Below are 17,993 nucleotides of genomic sequence, written 5' to 3' on the forward strand. Positions count from 1 at the left end.
AAATTATCCGATGCTTTACTCTTTGAGATAAAGTTCCTATAAATGATGCTGATAGAAGCCTAAATGATTGTAAACTCTGGTATATGCAGCCCCTATATGTGCAGCCAGATGATTGTCTTCTCACTGGCTAGTTTTTTCCTAATAGTAGCTCTACGAGATTACTTCTTTTTTTTTTTCTTTTTTCTTTTTCCTTTTTTTTTCTTTTTCTTTTTTTGACAGGCAGAGTTGGAGAGAGAGAGAGAGAGAGAGACAGAGAGAAAGGTCTTCCTTCCATTGGTTCACCCCCCCAAATGGCCGCTATGGCCGATCCGAAGCCAGGAGCCAGGTGCTTCCTCCTGGTCTCTCATGCAGGTGCAGGGCCCAAGCACTTGGGCCATCCTCCACTGCCTTCTTGGGCCACAGCAGAGAGCTAGACTGGAAGAGAGCAACTGGGACAGAACCTGGTGCCCCAACCGGGACTAGAACCTGGGGTGCCAGCAGCGCAGGCAGAGGATTAGCTCAATGAGTCGCGGCGCCGGCCTCTTTTTTTTTTTTTTTCTTAAGATTTTCTTTACTTGAGAGGTAGAATTACAGAGAGGGGGACAGAGAGAAGGCTCTTCCAAGTGCTAGTACACTCCCCAAATTGCTGCAATGGCCAAAACTGAGCTGATCCGAAGCCAGGAGACAAGAGCTTCCACTGGGTCTCCCATGCAGGTGTAGGGGCCCAAGCACTTAGGCCATCTCCCATTGCTTTCTGAGGAGCAGCTAAGATGTGAACTGGCACCCATATGGGATGCGAGTGCTGCAGGCAGAGGCTTAGCCCACTGCGCCACAGGGCTGGCCCTGCAAGTTTACTTCTATTCAGGCATACATATATTTATTAATTCCACATAGCAGGTGACTACATGCAAAATTGAAGCTCTACAAGGGAGGATGTTGGTTTCATCCATAGCCAGATTCCCAGGACCTACAACAGAGCCTAGAACATGTAATATGTACTCAAAAACCATGCGTAGACTAAATAAGCTAATGTACCAACAAAAGAAATCTATCCCAGTGATTTGGAAGCTAATACTGGAAAAGATGTAGTCTTTCAAGAAGAACATGTTCTCCTGAGTTGGCCAGGGGCTTGATGACCTGATGTGTGAGCCCTAAGACATTACATAGAATTTAATGTTATTCTAATAACATACCTATTAGTTGTAAAACTAGGGGAAGTTTATTAACCTAGATGACTCTAGATTCTATTATGTATGAATGTCAAATATGAGATTTCCCCATTTTTTTTACTATCACCCACATCTACTGGAAGATATAGATCTTTATTTTCATGTCCTATGTGTATTGTCTGTGATATCTGGCACTGTCAGAGCTCTTCTAAATCCCCACTGCATAGCCAACTCTGCTTTAAAGTGAAGTGGGGAAAGGAGGTAGGTATTTGGCACAGTGGATAAAACACTGCTTGAAACATCTGCATCCCAGATCAGTGCATAGGTTTCAGTCCCTGCTCCACAGATTGCAGCTTTCTGCACATGTGCACCCTGGGAGACAGCAGTCATGCCACGAGTGCTTGGATATCCCCCACCCTGTGGGAGACTCAGATTGTGTTCTGGATTCCTGATTCAGCCTAGCCCAGCCCCGGAGGTTACAGGTACCTGGGGAGTGGACGTGCGGATAGATCTGTCTCTGTCTCTTGGTCTTTCAAATAAATAAAAATGAATTTTAAAAATTCAGTATTTTTAAAGTATTGGAAATAGTATCTATATCATACATATGCGTAGTTAGCAATTTTATGAACCAGGTGATTCAATAAATCTTTAAGTACAAGAGGATTTTATAAGACTTGTGAGAAAATGTAATTAAAAGATAGTAGTATGCATTTTCCATAAGTTTTTGAAATCCCCCCTTTACATATTGTTATTGTGGTTGTCTGTCTTCCTAACTATAATGAAATACCTGGAGCAATTGATTTTAGAAAAAGAGAAGGTTCATTTTATTCATATGTTTTGTTTTGATGTTCAAATTCTAGGATCAGTCAGACTAGAGAACCCATTGGTGAGGGTGGAACGTGGCAGTGGTGGGAGTACTTGCTGGTGTCAGTGGTCACACCTCCAACAGTGCAGAGAGACTAGAATCCAACAGTCCTTTCTGATGAATGCTCCCAGTGACCTAAGAATGTCCCACCAGGTCCCACCTTTTAAGGATTCCATCACATTCCATTAGTGTCCCCATGGGACAAGCCTGTCCATAAAGACTGTGGGAGGGCACTCAACATCGCAACCATAGCAATTATGTAGAGGTCTGTTGAGCTGTTTTAGAAAAATCATTCATTTTGTACATTCTGATTTTGGAAGCAGGAACCCCATCGTGTATGGGAGGCAAATGGGAAAGAAGGCTTTAAATACTTCGAGGAACAGTAACAACAACAAAAACAGAAGTCAAGGCTTTTACATGCTATCTTGGTTTCCTTAGCTCTGAAATAAGATGTTTGAATGAGAGAGAATTTGAAGTTTCTTTATCACTAAATTTCTGTGCAATTCAGAGTAATCTATGCTGTTGCTTCTTTTTTCCTGATAAAACGATGAGAGACTGAGTATAGTTTGTCCACAACTGTTAGGAGCCAGCTCGCCACCAAAGATGAATGTAAAAGATCTAACTCTGGGCCGGCGCCGCGGCTCACTAGGCTAATCCTCCGCCTTGCGCCGGCACACGGGTTCTAGTCCTGGTCGGGGCACCGGATTCTGTCCCGGTTGCCCCTCTTCCAGTCCAGCTCTCTGCTGTGGCCCAGGAGTGCAGTGGAGGATGGCCCAAGTGCTTGTTCCCTGCACCCCAAGCACCTGGCTCCTAGCTTCGGATCAGCACGGTGCACTGGCTGCAGCGTGCTGGTCATGGCGGCCATTGGAGGGTGAACCAACGGCAAAGGAAGACCTTTCTCTCTGTCTCTCTCTCTCACTGTCCACGCTGCCTGTCAAAAAAAAAAAAAATCTAATTCTGGAGTTCTTGGCTGTGCTCTCCACCATGATTGGGAACGTAGATCCATTATATAGGGAATCTGAGAACAAGCTAAAGCAGGATACCCCTCATTTATCTGCTTAATCAAAACAGACTTCATTCTGAAGAGGAAGTCAAAGCATTGTAATTGACACTTTAAAATTGCATTCCACGTAATAATTTGCAGAGCTCCTTCAAACACATTTTCTTAAATGATTTTTGATTATTACTGAATACTTGCATAAGGGAAAAAGGAGGTTCGAGAATTGTATGGTTTTCCCATGGTTGCTCATTTATGAGAGGTGGGCCTGGGAATGGAACATTGGCTCTCCTGATAACTGGGCTCTTTGTCCTGACCAGCACTACCTCATAAATGGAACTATCCTTTCATGAAAATAATGGGCAATCTCTAGACCTCAAGGGAATTAAACTATACACATCCATACATAATTAGTACAACATTCACTGAGAACCCATTAGTATCAGGCATTATTTGGGTATTTCCACATCGATGCTTCAGGTTTCCTCTTGGTACTGGACATCTTTCATTCACAACTCGATCTGTTCTCCACTCTTCACCCTGAAGGTGGTCCTAAGTGGACTACATGGATTGGCTCCTTACCCTCCGTATTCCAACTGAGTTTGCTCAATGAACAGTACCAATGGGAGATGAGAATGAGATGGGAATACTGATTTCCTGGCTTTCATCCTGTGAAAAGGTTGCCACTGGCTTGCACCTTGACCTAAGGTCACTGTTAGAAGCATTTCTCTCACTGCCTCTCTTTGTCTGGGCTCTGGTAATTGATCCTACACTTGCTTCATCAGACCCAGGAGTGGTAAGAGTATCTATTCTTAACAGTCCATAATAATACTTATTGCTGTAGGGTTCATTATCCCTGACTTGTACCTTGGGCAAACGTTGCCTTTACGAAGCCTTCATCAAATGGCACAGCTCGAGTGGGCCATGTATTTCCCATTTGTGTTCTGCGGATTCAATGTAACTATCACATGTTACAGATGGGAGTACTGAAGCTCAACAAACTTTCACAACCAAATAACATGCAGATCCAGGATTTTACCCGGATCTTCTAACTCCAGGCTTCGTGAATGATAGCTTGCAAAGCAGTGGTTCTGAGAGGAAGGCTGACCTACGTGTGCAATTATCTCTCTACAATAGAAATTTATTGAATTGACTCAGAGTGACAGCAATTCTCAGAAACATACCACTGTCATAATGGTTCTATTGTAAAATTTCATAATGTGTGTGTGTACAAAATAAAGCAATGGAAATTGTATCTAGAGCAAAATTGATTAAGATTATATCTGCTGTTTCACCATACAATTCTATCTTCCCTGTACCACCAGAATTAGCCTGCAAAGCAAGTCTGATTACATTATTTCCTGCCTAAAATAGCCCTATATTTACTAATACTTAAACTTCCTGATTATTAGGCATGTGATAATGGACATCCCTATATCCCTCTTTTTTTTTAAGATTTATTTTATCTCTAATCTAACTGTCCCAAGCCACATGCTATAGCTGTGATTCACAAATGGGGCTGATTCACCATCCTCCTCACCCCACCCCCACAAAGGACATTTGCTGATATCTAGAGAAATTTTCAGTTGCTAGGGACATCTAGTGGGAGAAGGCCAAGTCTATGGCTAAACCTCTTAGAATGCACAAGTAGCCCCCATAACCGAGTGACCTGATTTAAAATGTCAGGTAGAGTCAGTATTGAGAAATCCTATTCTCATACCAACCTCCTGCCCCTTGAATTTGCTGCATTTTAACTACTAGTCATGAAATTCTCTGCCAAGCACCATGCTTAATATATGATTCCCTCCATGCCTTTGTCAAATTTGTGCTCATATATATGCTGTTCCCTCCCTGGTAAGCCTTTATGTTTCCCCTCGTTACGATTTCAGTCCTTCTCAGCCTAGAAACACAGGCTACATGGTTCTCCCTAACAGCTCTAGGCATGAGCATAGACCCCTGAGCTGAATTCCTACAATGCTGTGTTCATCCTTCAAGTATAGCAGTTTATCTGTTTTTGTCTGTAATTCCAACTTGATATGTTCATCAAGAACAGCAAACATGCTATTTCTGCTTCAACCCGATTTTACCACAGTGTCTGGCACTTACTAGATTTAAATCATTGAATGAATGAGCAAATGTTGCTGCAAACAGTGGATAAGTTCCTGAGGAAGCATGTTGTTTAATTTTTATAAACTGTCCCTGCTTTAGCTGAGTAGGAAAAATTGCTATTTAGCAAAAAGCTGCCTGGATTATTTGACCAAATGAACATTTTGTGTAAAAGTGTGCATTTAGGGCGAGCATTTGGTGTAGAGGTTAGGATGCTGCCTGGGATGCCTGTATCTCATGTTGGATTGCCTGTGTTTGAGTCTCTCCTCCACCCCCGACTACAGCTTCCTGAGAAAGCATGTGCTAGAAGGCGGCAGGTGATGACTCACACACTTCTTTCCCTGCCATCCACATGGAAGACCCAGATCGTGTTCTTGGCTTCTGGTTTCAGCCTGACCAAAGCCCAGCTGTGGCAGACATTTGAGATGTAAACCAACAGATAAGAGATATCTGTCTGCTTTTCATGCAAATAAAATAAATGAAAACATTTAAAAATACACATTTTATGAAGTAGGGTTTCTCGATACAGTATTTCTTTTTCTCTTCTGACTTCAAAAATGTAGAAATTGCATATCTACCTTGTTTAAAGTCAGAAATTTCAATCAAAGTATTTGTCATCTCTGTAGAATGCTCTAGTTTGGGACAATGAGAAAGCAGTTTGACTGCATGTCATGGCTGAGCTATGTTGAATGCAGGTTATTTCTGAACTTTGTGCACAAGAGGGAGGACATTTCGCCCACATCCATTTTGTTGAATCCTTCGAACTTTTGGCTATTGTTGGGTCTGTTCAGAACTGGAGATTTATGTTGCTCCTGCTGTTGGAAAATACAGATTTAGAACCTGGCAGGAGTGACTGCATAGATTTGCACACTGTTTAAGATCAGCCTAGTTTGGGTGGAGAAGAAACAATCTGTCTCTTTTGGGAGCTTTAGGAGAATAAAGCACATTTAAAAAACGTGCGAGGCCAATAGTTGCCTGAGTGAGCAGGGAGGCGTCTTGCAGCTCCAAGAGGAGGAGTGGTTATTTTTGGCAATACCTTGCTTACAAGGTTGAGCACAAGAATAACTTGTCTCTATAGGAGGTGGCTTAGGGCTGGTGGGTGTACTCTAATGGGAAAGGAAGACTTAGTATGATACAGGCACAGTAAGAACAGAAAGATCCACTTCATGGAGGCCTGGAACTCACTGTTCCTAACTCTGTACCGATGGCAGTGAGCCTCCTCGGCGTCTGTTAGTGACATCACGTTGATGTGTAATCTAGTACTTTGTTGTACCTCTTTCCTACAACTGTCTGACAATGTGGCTCTCTCCCTCAAGACTACAGGAGATGTATAATGATGTCACTTCCTGGAAGGTGTGGGCAAGAAGAACATTATACCATTCACATTCTATAGCTCCTTTTCCCTAGGGTCATCACTTTTTTTCTTGATTACCATGTCACATCTAAAGCATCATATACTTAGAGCTAGACTAAAGAAGATAAAATTTTAAGTTTTTTTTTTTTTTTTTTACTTATTTGACAGGTAGAGTGAGAGACAGAGAAAGGTCTTCCTTCCGTTGGCTTACCCCCCAAATGGCCGCCATGGCCGGCGTGCTGCACCAATCCAAAGCCAGGAGCCAGGTGGTCTCCCACATGGGTGCAGGTGCCCAATCACCTGGGCCATCCTCCACTGTCCTCCCAGGCCACAGCAGGGAGCTGGACTAGAAGAGGAGCAGCCAGGACTAGAACACGGCGCCCATATGGGATGCCGATGCCGCAGGCGGAGAATTAGCCAAGTGAGTCACGGCGCCGGCCCCAAATTTTAAGTTTAGACCTTGCCTGTTTATTTGGTGTCCAAATGTGGTAACTTGATTAAGGAAAGGAGTAGGAAGGGGCGGGGGGGGGGGGGGCAAGTTGTCTGCCACAAACTCCCACTTTTGAGTTAAATCCAAAAGGGTGTACCAGCCAAATGACCAATGGCTGCAGGAAACAAAAAGAAAGGTTTGTAACTCAGTGTCATAAATCTTAAAAAAAAAAGTAGGAACCAGACAGATGTTAATGAAACCAAGGCAAGAGGAACAGTCAGACATGATGAGGCTGCTAACTGCCTATGTTCCTTTGGTAGTTCTGTCTAGTTGATAAAAATTCTGAGAATTTTCCCTAGTATTTATGTATGAAAAGAGACTAACTGGGTGGTAATTCTCATCTATTCCCTCCTTTGACTACAGAGTAGTGGAAATGGCTGTGGGAGAGTAATGTGTGTCATAGAAACAGACAGTGGGGCTAACAGTCAAAGGAGAAGTCACCAGTACTGTGTGGACCAGAAGTCCCAGTGTATCCCCTCCTTTGCTGTGGTCTGGTCTCTTTAATCAGGTGGGGTGATTTCTGGTGCACAGCATTTTTCTCTCTGATTTCCTCCCCATATTCCACCATCTCTCAAGCTACAGAATAGTTACAAAGAACTCAAAATACTAAACCATTAAATGCAGGATACGCTGAAAGTTGAAGAAGTCACTGAAACTAGGTCTGAACAATTAGAAACTCTGGACACTCAGCAAGCATGAGCAGGATTGAAGGCAATACCATGGCAATGCAAACACAAAGGCAAAAGTAAAATGAAAATAAAGGAAAAGTCTTTTTAAAAAGGCAAAGGTTTTTATCTAAATAAAAAGCAGAAATTTTCCTTAAGTTGTGTTCTATAGTACATGTGTATTACAGAATGACTTGAGAAAATTGAATTAATGCTGCAAGAATGCCAAAAAAGAAAAAGTATCTGAGGGAAGAGAAAAGACAGATTATAGACTGAAGGAAAAAAAATCACTGAGTAGTAACAACAGGGTCAAGGAAGATAGGGCAAAGAAGTGAAATATTGCAACTGGGGCTGGCGCTGTGGCACACTAGGTTAATCCTCCGCCTAAGACACTGGCATCCCATATGGGCACTGGTTCTAGTTCCCAGTTGCTCCTCTTCTAGTCCAGCTCTCTGCTGTAGCCCAGGAAGGCAGTGGAGGATGGCCCAAGTGCTTGGGCCCCTGCACCTGCTTGGGAGACCATGAAGAAGCATCTGGCTCCTGGCTTCAGATCGGTGCAGCTCCGGCTGATGCTCTCTCTCTCTCACTGTCTGTAACTCTACCTGTCAAATAAATAAAATCTTTAAAAAAAATTGCCAGACAGAATAGGCTCAAGATCATCATTGTGAATATTCATGAAAAATCAGATTAAATGCACCATAGAGAAACCAAGAGATATGGAAGACAGATGGGATAATTTAACCCCTAAAATAGAAAATCCAAATACTTTAACAAAGAAATTGTCCAAAAATACCAAACGAGAGATTGTTTTTTACTATAAATGAGCCTGAAGTTCTAGATAGGATACATGACTCCTATAAAATTTTATGTAGTATGCTCAACTCTGAGATACCTATCAGTTGTATTATCAGACTTCAGTAATTAGCCTAACATTTTTCAGGTATATAGACAAAACTTATATCATTTTATACTTAGGGGATAAATTGCTGGAGTTACATAATTTCAAGTACAATAATGCAAGAGCTGCAACACTGTGCAAGAAGTATAGTGTAATGAAAGTTGTGTGGTGATGTCATCCAAACGCAAACAGCACAAGCAAATGTTCACAAACATGAACAAATGTAGGCAATATAACGAGTGAGCTCCCTTTTAAAAAGGTGTTTTAGTGAAATCCAAGCATTTGAAAGCTGAAACAAAATCACTTAGAAATGGAGAAATGGTAGTGAGTTAGTAGGAATGCAACAGCATTCAAATAGCAAATTACAGGGTGACTGTGCAAATGAGTGTAGAAGAAAGTACACCTGTACGAGTGAACTCCATTCAAACACCCTCAATCTAGAGAACTCTCTAGAAGGGCTCAGGACCTAGAAGCTATTAGATTAAAGGTTGTGGTTTCTTACAGCAAAAGGTTACAGAGTAGGGCCATGTGGCATAGCAGGTAAAATAGCAGCCTGTGACGCCGATGCCCTGTATGATGCTGTGGGAAACCTGGATGAAGCTCCTGGCTTTGGCCTATCCCAGCCCCAGCTTTTGTGAACATTTGGTCTGTCCTTCTCTGTCTGATACTCTTTCAAATAAATAAATACATCTTTACAAAAAAAAGTTACAGAGCAACAACAGGAAAGGAAAAAGGCACATGAGACAAAGTCTGGAAGAAAACAGGCACCAGGAGCTTGCAAGAGTCTTTTCCCAGGTGAGCCACACAGCATGTGCCTAATCTCCCCAGCAGCAATATGTGACAACGTGTGCCAAATGCTGAGAACCAGAAAGCAACCTGAAACTCCAGAGCTTTGATTGGCAGTCAGAAATCTAGACAAATGAGTAAAGTGGTAGACCAACCAGAAGTATAATAGAACTGGGGAAAGAGAAAGCCTTGAAAGGCCCTCTAGGGATCACACTTCTCCTTGGTTATCAGGAAACTGTGTGTCTGCTAAGCTGCAGACACACAGAGCTGATAGAATAGGCCTCCTAGCAGACTTGGAAACAGTTTCAAGGCACTCACAGATCCACCAGCCAGTAGGAGAGTCTATTTGACTCAATAGTCTTTAGCATGACCTCCCAAGCTTCGTTCAATAAAGTACTGTAACAGTAAGTTACCAGGCACAACCCCTAGTAAACCAGATTTGGAAGAAAAATCCAACTTTTCCTTGGTGATCTAGAAGATTATTTATTATCAAGACTGTACCTGCTCAGGAGTGACAATGGGGACATTCCAAGCCCTTATTCCCTGCATAAGCATGAAGCAAGATCATACACTCCCTGAAAGAAGTCTCCAAGTTAGAAATATCCAATAGATAAAGGGTGAAAATAGAAATGACTGAGAAGGTTTAAGGACAATATTTGGCAATAAGTAGTTTGTGTTGATCCACTAGCAGTTTTTAGGAAGCTGGGCCAGAATAAAAAAAATACGGACAAATATTTGTCTGGGACATCAGTAGCTTCATACTACGAGGAAAGCATAGATCACAGAATTAGTATAGTCAATTCATCAAATAACTTATGAACAAACAAGAGAAAGGCTTGTGATGATGGGGTCAGTATCTAAACTTGATATAAAATAATGTCTAAAAGGTCCTATTTTCCAAAAAAAGATAAGATATACAAATTAATGGGAAAGTGTAAACCATACAAGGAATACAAGCAGGTAATGCAAATTGAACTTTCAAAGCAGCTCTTATAAATATGTTCGAAGGACTAAGGGAAACTGTTTAAAGTAAAGGAAAATGAAATAAAGGTTCATCAAGAAGAGTATTGATAAAGATATTAGAAACTGCATACACACATAGGTATATATAAATATACATATATAAAATATAGATAAGTAGCTCCAAATGGACATTTTGGAGTTGAAAACTATAATAATATAAATGAAAAATTTACTATAGGTGCTTGGCAGTAGATGCAAATTAGCAGAGCATCTGCAAAGTTGACAAAATATCAACAGAAATTACGTGATCTGAGTAGAAGGAAAAACTAATAAGGATAAATGGAACTTCAGGGAAGTATCAGGAGACAATAAGCGTACCAACACATGCATAATGGGAGAACCTAAAGAGGAAAAGTATAGAACCCTATAATTGTGACTGAAAAATTTTCAAATGTGTGGAAAAACACTAATCTACACATCCAAGATGTTCACTGAACTCTAAGTAGGATAATTTCAACATCCAGACCCATTATAATAGAAATGTTGGTAGCCAAAAATAAAGAAAATCCTGAAAGTAGCAGAAAGGAAAATGATTGATCCACAAGACCATAATATATGAATAGCTGAAAAATGCTTCAGAAACAATGGAGGCCAAAGGTAATAGAATGATATCAAAATAATGATGCTAAAAGAAAAATAACTGTCATCTAAGAATCCTACATCCAGCAAAGCTGTCTTTCAAAAATGAAGCAATATAAAGACATTCCCAGATAAACAAAAACAGACAATTCATTCCTACTTTACCTACCTTATAGGAATTTATAAAAAGAAATCTTCAGGCTAAATGGAGGTGAAAGCAGAGAGTAATTTGAATTTATGTGAAAAAAAGGGTTCCAATAAAGGTAATTATATAGGTAATGATAAAAACAATATAATTACACATTTATTTTTCTTTCTTTTCTGTTTTAAAAAAGCAATTGCACAAAACAATATCTATAAAATTATATTGTTGTGCCTATAGCACATAGAATTGTAATATATTTGACAATAAAATACAAATAAATGAAGTTACATTGGGAAAGGAAAATGACACCAGATGGCATCTTGAATCCACAGGAAGAAATGAACACAGTCAGAGATGTGAAATAATAAGCTTAATATTTTTAAAACAAAAACCTCTATAAATAATTCTGAACTCTCTTCTCTTAGCTTCTTAAAAAGACAGAAGTTTTTATAAGATAATCATGATAATAGTGCATTTTTGGGTCTGTAATACATACAGATATAATATGAATGATGCCACCAACAAAGGAGGAAGGGAAGAGAGCTAATTAAGGATAAGATTTTTATATCTAACTGGAACTAAGTTAGTGTGAAGATGAAGTAGATTCTGGAAAATTAAGGTGTATATTGTGAGCTGTATAGCAACTAGGAAGGAAATATCTCAAAAAGGTAATTAAAAATCATGCTGTTAATGTTGAATATATGAAATACATAAAATTTGTTCTTGTAATATAAATAAAAAGATAAAAACAAAAATCATTAAATGAATTAAAATTGTGTGCTTGTATGCTAGAAAACATTCATTTATAAATAAAGGAGAGGGATTTTTTTTGTTTTGTTTTTTACCCAGAAACCTTTTATTTAAGATATAGACTTCATACTTTTCATAAATACTACATTAGGAACATAGCGATTGTTCCCATCCTACCTGCCCTCCCACTTGCACACCCACCCTTCTTCTTCCTCCCTCTCCTATTCCCATTCTTATTTTTTACTAAGATCTGTTTTCAATGAACTTTATACACATAAGATTAACTCTATACAAATGATGTTTTTTAGAGGAGAAAGGGAGGAACAAGTTTGGGGGACAATGGAAGCACCATTATTTGGGCATCACACTATATGGTCTCCCTGTACTTCATAATCGGAGAGATTGTAGATCACCTGGCTTTCATTTATTTAAGAGCTGCATTGTCCCCCTGAAGCTGGAATTCTATTCATGGCACTTCTTGTGCTTGAAATCTTTTATGCGAATTAATACAAATCCATGGAACAAATTTTATTTTAGCTGATTCCTATATTAAATTTTCTGCTTCATCACCCTCCCTTTAAAAATATTAGGTTAACAATAGATCACACTCAGAAATACGCACACAGAGGTTCATGTTGAGATAACATTTTATTTTTTATCATTAGATGTGTGAGTACAAACTCACCTGATATTTATTCAGTGATACCACCAATATTGACATAAAGATGCACTCATTTGTTGTGCTGGCACTACATGTACCCAGAAGAACAAAAGCAGCCATTAATTTTGGAATATTCTTCAGCTGAGTGCATCAAAATCACCATTTCATGGCTCACTTAATATCCTACTATCTCAAACAGGAGCGTGCATACGTGTGGTCATATATATAGAGAAATTGCATAGTAATGGCTGGCGCTGCAGCTCACTAGGCTAATCCTCCGCCTTGCGACGCCAGCACACCGGGTTCTAGTCCCGGTTGGGGCGCCGGATTCTGTCCCAGTTGCCCCTCTTCCAGGCCAGCTCTCTGCTGTGGCCAGGGAGTGCAGTGGAGGATGGCCCAAGTGCTTGGGCCCTGCACCCCATGGGAGACCAGGAGAAGTACCTGGCTCCTGCCATCGGATCAGCGCGGTGTGCTGGCCACAGTGCGGCGGCCATTGGAGGGTGATCCAACAGCAAAGGAAGACCTTTCTCTCTGTCTTTCTCTCTCTCACTGTCCACTCTGCCTGTCAAAAAATAAAAAAAAAAATTGCATAGTAATGATTAATCATGTTCCTGATTACACAAACAGAGCATTGTGGATATTCAGATAGGTTGTCCTATTATTTAGAAATATGAAATACTTAGGTTTGTGAAATTTTGTATACAAATGAGTTTGAATAGTAATTTGAGTATGTGTACAAAATGAGTTTAAATACTAGTAATTTGAGTATGTGTACATAAACACATACATGTGAGTACTGTCTGACACAATGATACATAATAGATAGGCTTTGGTGCTTAAAATCATGGTTGTCCTCCTGCCATGGCTGTCTGGCAGCTTAGCACAATGGTTATATGTACCTCCTCGAGAAACAGAGCACCTCTGTTGAACATGCAGCTCGGCCATTTATTAGCCATGTGACCTAGCATCTATAAAATATAAAGTCTTCCTCACGTTGTGCTTGAGAATGACTTCTCAGAGCATGTAAAGTACTAGAAAGTACCAGGCAGATAATAACTGCTCAATAAATTCTGGCTTATCATTATTGATTGTGTTTTGATTCTGCTCTTCTAGGAGATAAAATGGTTTTTTCCACACCTGTTAAATTTAGGATATGCTTCCCATCTAAAAGCAGATCTTCATCACATGTCTTTTATTGTGATGGCATCTGTTATGTGTCACACTTTTATCTGGAATCCCCTTAGAATTTGCAGATGGTAGTGTACACCTATTAGCATGTCACAGGTTTTTCCCAGGGAATGGTTGCTTTCCAGGAACACAAGTCCATTATTATGCTTTTCACAGAATTTTGTGTGTTTGTGTCAGTAGGATGGAGAAGTCATGAGAACATAGACTATTTTGGGATCCTTGTAAGTGGTCTGACTCACTCTTGTCTATCCCTGTTCCATCTCTTTCCATACACGAAGGCAGGAGTGTTTGTCTTTTTGTTCACTTTATGTTCTCAACCTGCAAGAATGCCTAACACAGTAAGTTCAACCATTGATTTTAGTCCAACCTCAAACTGCAGGTAGGGAACTACTTCCCAAAATGCTGGTCTGATGGCTTCTGTCAAATTGAATAGCTTATTACTGGAGCATCCTCTTCGTTTGCTTTATAGCTATGGAGATGCTATCTGATTGAGCTGTCAGATCTGATGCCATTACTTCCCCCATTGCAAACTCCGCCCATCTGTCAAGACCAGCTTAGACTACCCCCATTAATTTGGCTCATCTTCAGCCTACAGCTTCTCGTCTCTGAATGCCACTGACAATCTTTTTCTGTGTTGTTTGACCATTTTTCTATTTTGATAGTTAGTTTTAAATATTAGATCTGTTTTTAAAACAGGAAACTTGTCTGTTTTATTTTTATAATCATTTCTGTGCATGTTGCTACTAACTATTTGACAATAGCAAATATTTAACCAAGACCAACTTAACACCAGATACTGAGCCCAGCAACAGGCTAGCTTCATAGAAAACTGAATTTCTTTAACTTCTCCTCCTGCTCTTTCTAAAAATATTTGGCAAATCATTGCTTCAACAAATTTGCTTGTAGAGCATCACAGTATAGTGAAATACTGGGTCAAAATCCAAGCTGTCTGATTTTGGATAATGAAAACCCCCTCTGTGAGCCTTGATTTTTCTTGTTTGAATGTAGGAATAGTTGCAGTTTGGAGATAAAATATTGGAAAGGGGGTTCCTAACCAAAGTGCTGGGACTGGACCTGTTAGTAAGTAAAAGTGAGTTTTCTTAGTGTTATTTGAGTAAAAATAAAATGAGTTACTCAAGGGTACTATTATTCTGAGTCTGGCTCTATCAACCTTCTTTAAACAGGCCTAGCAGAAGCTCACAATGCCTGGTCACAAGGGATGCTCTGGGTGCGAGGTGGTGCTGCAGCTTGTTCCTCCTTCTAGAAGCTCTGGCAAATACCTATTTGTCTGCTGTTGCATTGTACATTGTTGCTCTCCTTCTATTGTTCATAAAGTTCTTATATGGATTTTAAGTTTTATTTTATATACTCTTGTTTAAAAAATCTGTGGTAGTTCCTGCTATTTTGTGGGGAGCATTTTCACTTTTTGCAGAATTCCTTCACATATATATATATATATATATATTTTTTTTTTATGTTGGTAGCCTTGACAAGTCTGTGAGCATGACGGGGTTGGATCAGTGCATTACACACCCTTCATAAACAGGGAAACAGAGGCTTAGAACTTCAGTGGTCTTCCCAGGTCACACAGTGAAGATGTGGCAACAGGGGTGGACATTTGGCCTAGTGTTTAAGCACCAGTTAGGGCATCCTTATTCCACTCTGAACGGGCTGGGGTCGAGCCCATTTTTCGCTCCTAACTTCAGCTTCCTGTTCATGCAAATTCTGGGAGATAGAAGAGGATGGATTAAATAATTGGGTCCCCGACACCCATGTGGGAGGCTGAAATTAAGTGTTCAGCTCTTAGCTTTGACACCGGTCAGTTGTGGCTGCGGTGAGAATTTGGGAAGTGAACCAGTGCGTGATTTCTGTGTCTGTCTGACTCCCTCTCTCCCTCTCCCTCTATCTCCCTCTCCATCTCTAACACGAAACAACAAAAGAAAAACCGTGTCAACAATAAGGATCCATGAACAGAATTCACCTGGCTGCCGTCTTCACAGCCTGGAAGCAAAGAAGCAGAGCGCGGGTTGGAAGCTTGAGCTTCCTTCTTCCTAACAATGTTCTCCGTTCTTCCTTGGCAGAGGCGTCCATCCTGAGCTACGACGGCAGCATGTACATGAAGATCATCATGCCCATGGTCATGCACACGGAGGCAGAGGATGTGTCCTTTCGCTTCATGTCCCAGCGAGCTTATGGGCTGCTGGTGGCTACCACGTCCAGGGACTCTGCCGACACGCTGCGCCTGGAGCTGGATGGGGGGCGTGTCAAGCTCATGGTTAACCTAGGTATCGTATGAAGTACCCTCTGCCACTCTGGGCTTGTCTTCCCTTTCTTTTCTGATTTCCATTGGTTTGATTGAATTCTTTGTTTGTTTCTTGAAAGTTAGCTGCTCACTTCTTGTTTAACAGACCAAGGATAAAACCTAACAGCAACAAATACTTCCTCTTTGTTTCTGCATGAGGTTTTGATGTCAATTTCTGGTTTCTGACAGTGGTGGTTTCTTTAGTAGTTGATTTGTTTTCTAAGTTTCCTTTCTTGGTTTTTTGGAATCGTTTAGCTTTGTGTAAAACACGCTACTTTGGTCCATCTTTTGATCAATCATATTCTCATCAAGTCCAGTTCCTTAGTCACCACTCAAAACAGTCATCGCTGAGGGCAGGGACAGGGCAGGAAATGAAAGCAAAATGGGAGCCGGATGAGAGAAGCTTGTTCCTAGCTCCATGGTGCTTGTTCACATGGGGGTTCCTGGTGCTCTGATGACTGCAATGTCTCCTTACCCTTTGTCCTAGTGGGGGACAAATCAGATTGCTTCTGTTGTCCCAGTAGAAAAACAATTCTCTAACTTCTTTAACTGGCAGGTGCAAGGGAACCATGGCTCCCTCTTTGTATCCCCATTGTCCTTTCTACAAAGACCATACCTCAGACTGTTTGCTCACCAATTACTCTGTCGTCTTCCTCAATAAATACCATTCTACCTTGGACTTGAAAAGTTATAAAATTTTCAAATTTCCAGTGTTATTGGAATAGCATATGCCTTTTCATTGTAATTTCCTGTAGCAGATACTTTGGAAATTCTGTTTTGAACCTCCTATTCTCTCCTGCTATTGACCCTCTTTATGGAATTATAATTGATTGTCTATGGAAAACAGGAGCCTCCTGGTTTAGGGAAGAAAAAAAAATTCTGCTATCTCTGCTGTTTGTACTCAGCAGAAAGTCAATGTCCCGTGTTGACAGGATTAGTGATATAGCTGAGTCCAAACTTTCTCGGCTAATGGATTCATTTGGGCATGTAGAAAGTGTTTGGATGCAAAGCTCCTTTGTAAAGATTTTAGTGGAAAGGCTTCTCAGAGGCCTGGAGAAGACACCATGGACAAATGCACCAGATGCAGAACCACAAGAGAAGGAGGGGTTGGAGTCCATACCAGGCTTACCTTCTGTCTGATCATCTGGTCACCCTTGGAAAATGCCAGCACTACAATGCTAAAGTCTCAGGACACAAAGGACTGTTTTGAGCAGTGGCTTATTTAGTTCTGTCGTTTGTTTTATCCTAGTTTGCAGCTTTTACAACACTGTGTCCTTTTTCTTGTGCAATTTCATTTGATTTCTGTTGTCAGTGTGTCTCTGGGTTTCTTTGTGTATGTGTATATTTGGTTATTTTTGTTTTTGTTTTTCTCTTTTGCTGAAATCTTTTTTTGTGTGTGTTCTTGAGTTTTCAATCCTTCCCACCATCAACCATGGTAAATCAAAAGATGGTATTCAACCCTTCAAAGGCCCAAAGCCTGCGGCCCGCATAGCAAACAGCCTTGAGAACAGAGAGTACTGAGCAGCCTACAGGGACTGGCATACCCCGCCCCTCCTACCTTCCCTTCCCTGAACCAGCCTCCCTGCCCACACAAACTGGTAGAAGAGTATATTCCCTGAGATCAACAACCAGTGGCTGATGGCCTGCTTTTCTGAAAAACAGCAGAAGGATGAAAAAACAAGTCAGAAATGAAACACAGCCCCTATCTTCTCACAGGCAAAGAGGATGGCAGTCGCTATCTCTGCATCTATTCTAAAGTAGGAGAGAGACCCACGGATGAGGGTGAGTCAGTCGCATGAGACCCGGGGGAGTGCACAGGGTGTCTTTAAGCAGACTATTTTTTTCTGTATTAGATAGTGTTTTGTAAAGACTAGAAAGTCAGCTGTGATAGGTATCACATCCTAGAAAGAAAAATTGAGGTGGGCTTGAGGACAACGAGCAAAATAGGAAGGAGCTAGATAGATTCTCATCTCTTCCCCTGCCCCCACCTGGCACATGCATCATGTTTAGAAGTATTACTTTTTTCTTTTTCAACT

General features: G+C 40.8%; 1 protein-coding gene across 38 annotated transcripts in view; it reads left to right on the forward strand.

The window, feature by feature from the left end:
- The window catches only part of NRXN3 (neurexin 3), a 1,793,247-nt gene that overhangs the window by 686,410 nt on the left and 1,088,844 nt on the right, over positions 1-17,993 (forward strand). For all 38 annotated transcript variants that reach the window (XM_089322450.1, XM_070065303.2, XM_089322455.1 and 35 more), the window contains one exon: positions 15,737-15,940. In XM_089322450.1, coding sequence (XP_089178576.1) covers positions 15,737-15,940 — 204 coding nt within the window. The remainder of the gene's footprint in view (positions 1-15,736; positions 15,941-17,993) is intronic.

Source organism: Oryctolagus cuniculus, chromosome 20, assembly GCF_051225735.1.
Source record: "Oryctolagus cuniculus isolate XC-2025 breed Fujian yellow rabbit chromosome 20, ASM5122573v1, whole genome shotgun sequence".
In the NCBI taxonomy this organism is placed as follows: Eukaryota; Metazoa; Chordata; class Mammalia; order Lagomorpha; family Leporidae; genus Oryctolagus; species Oryctolagus cuniculus.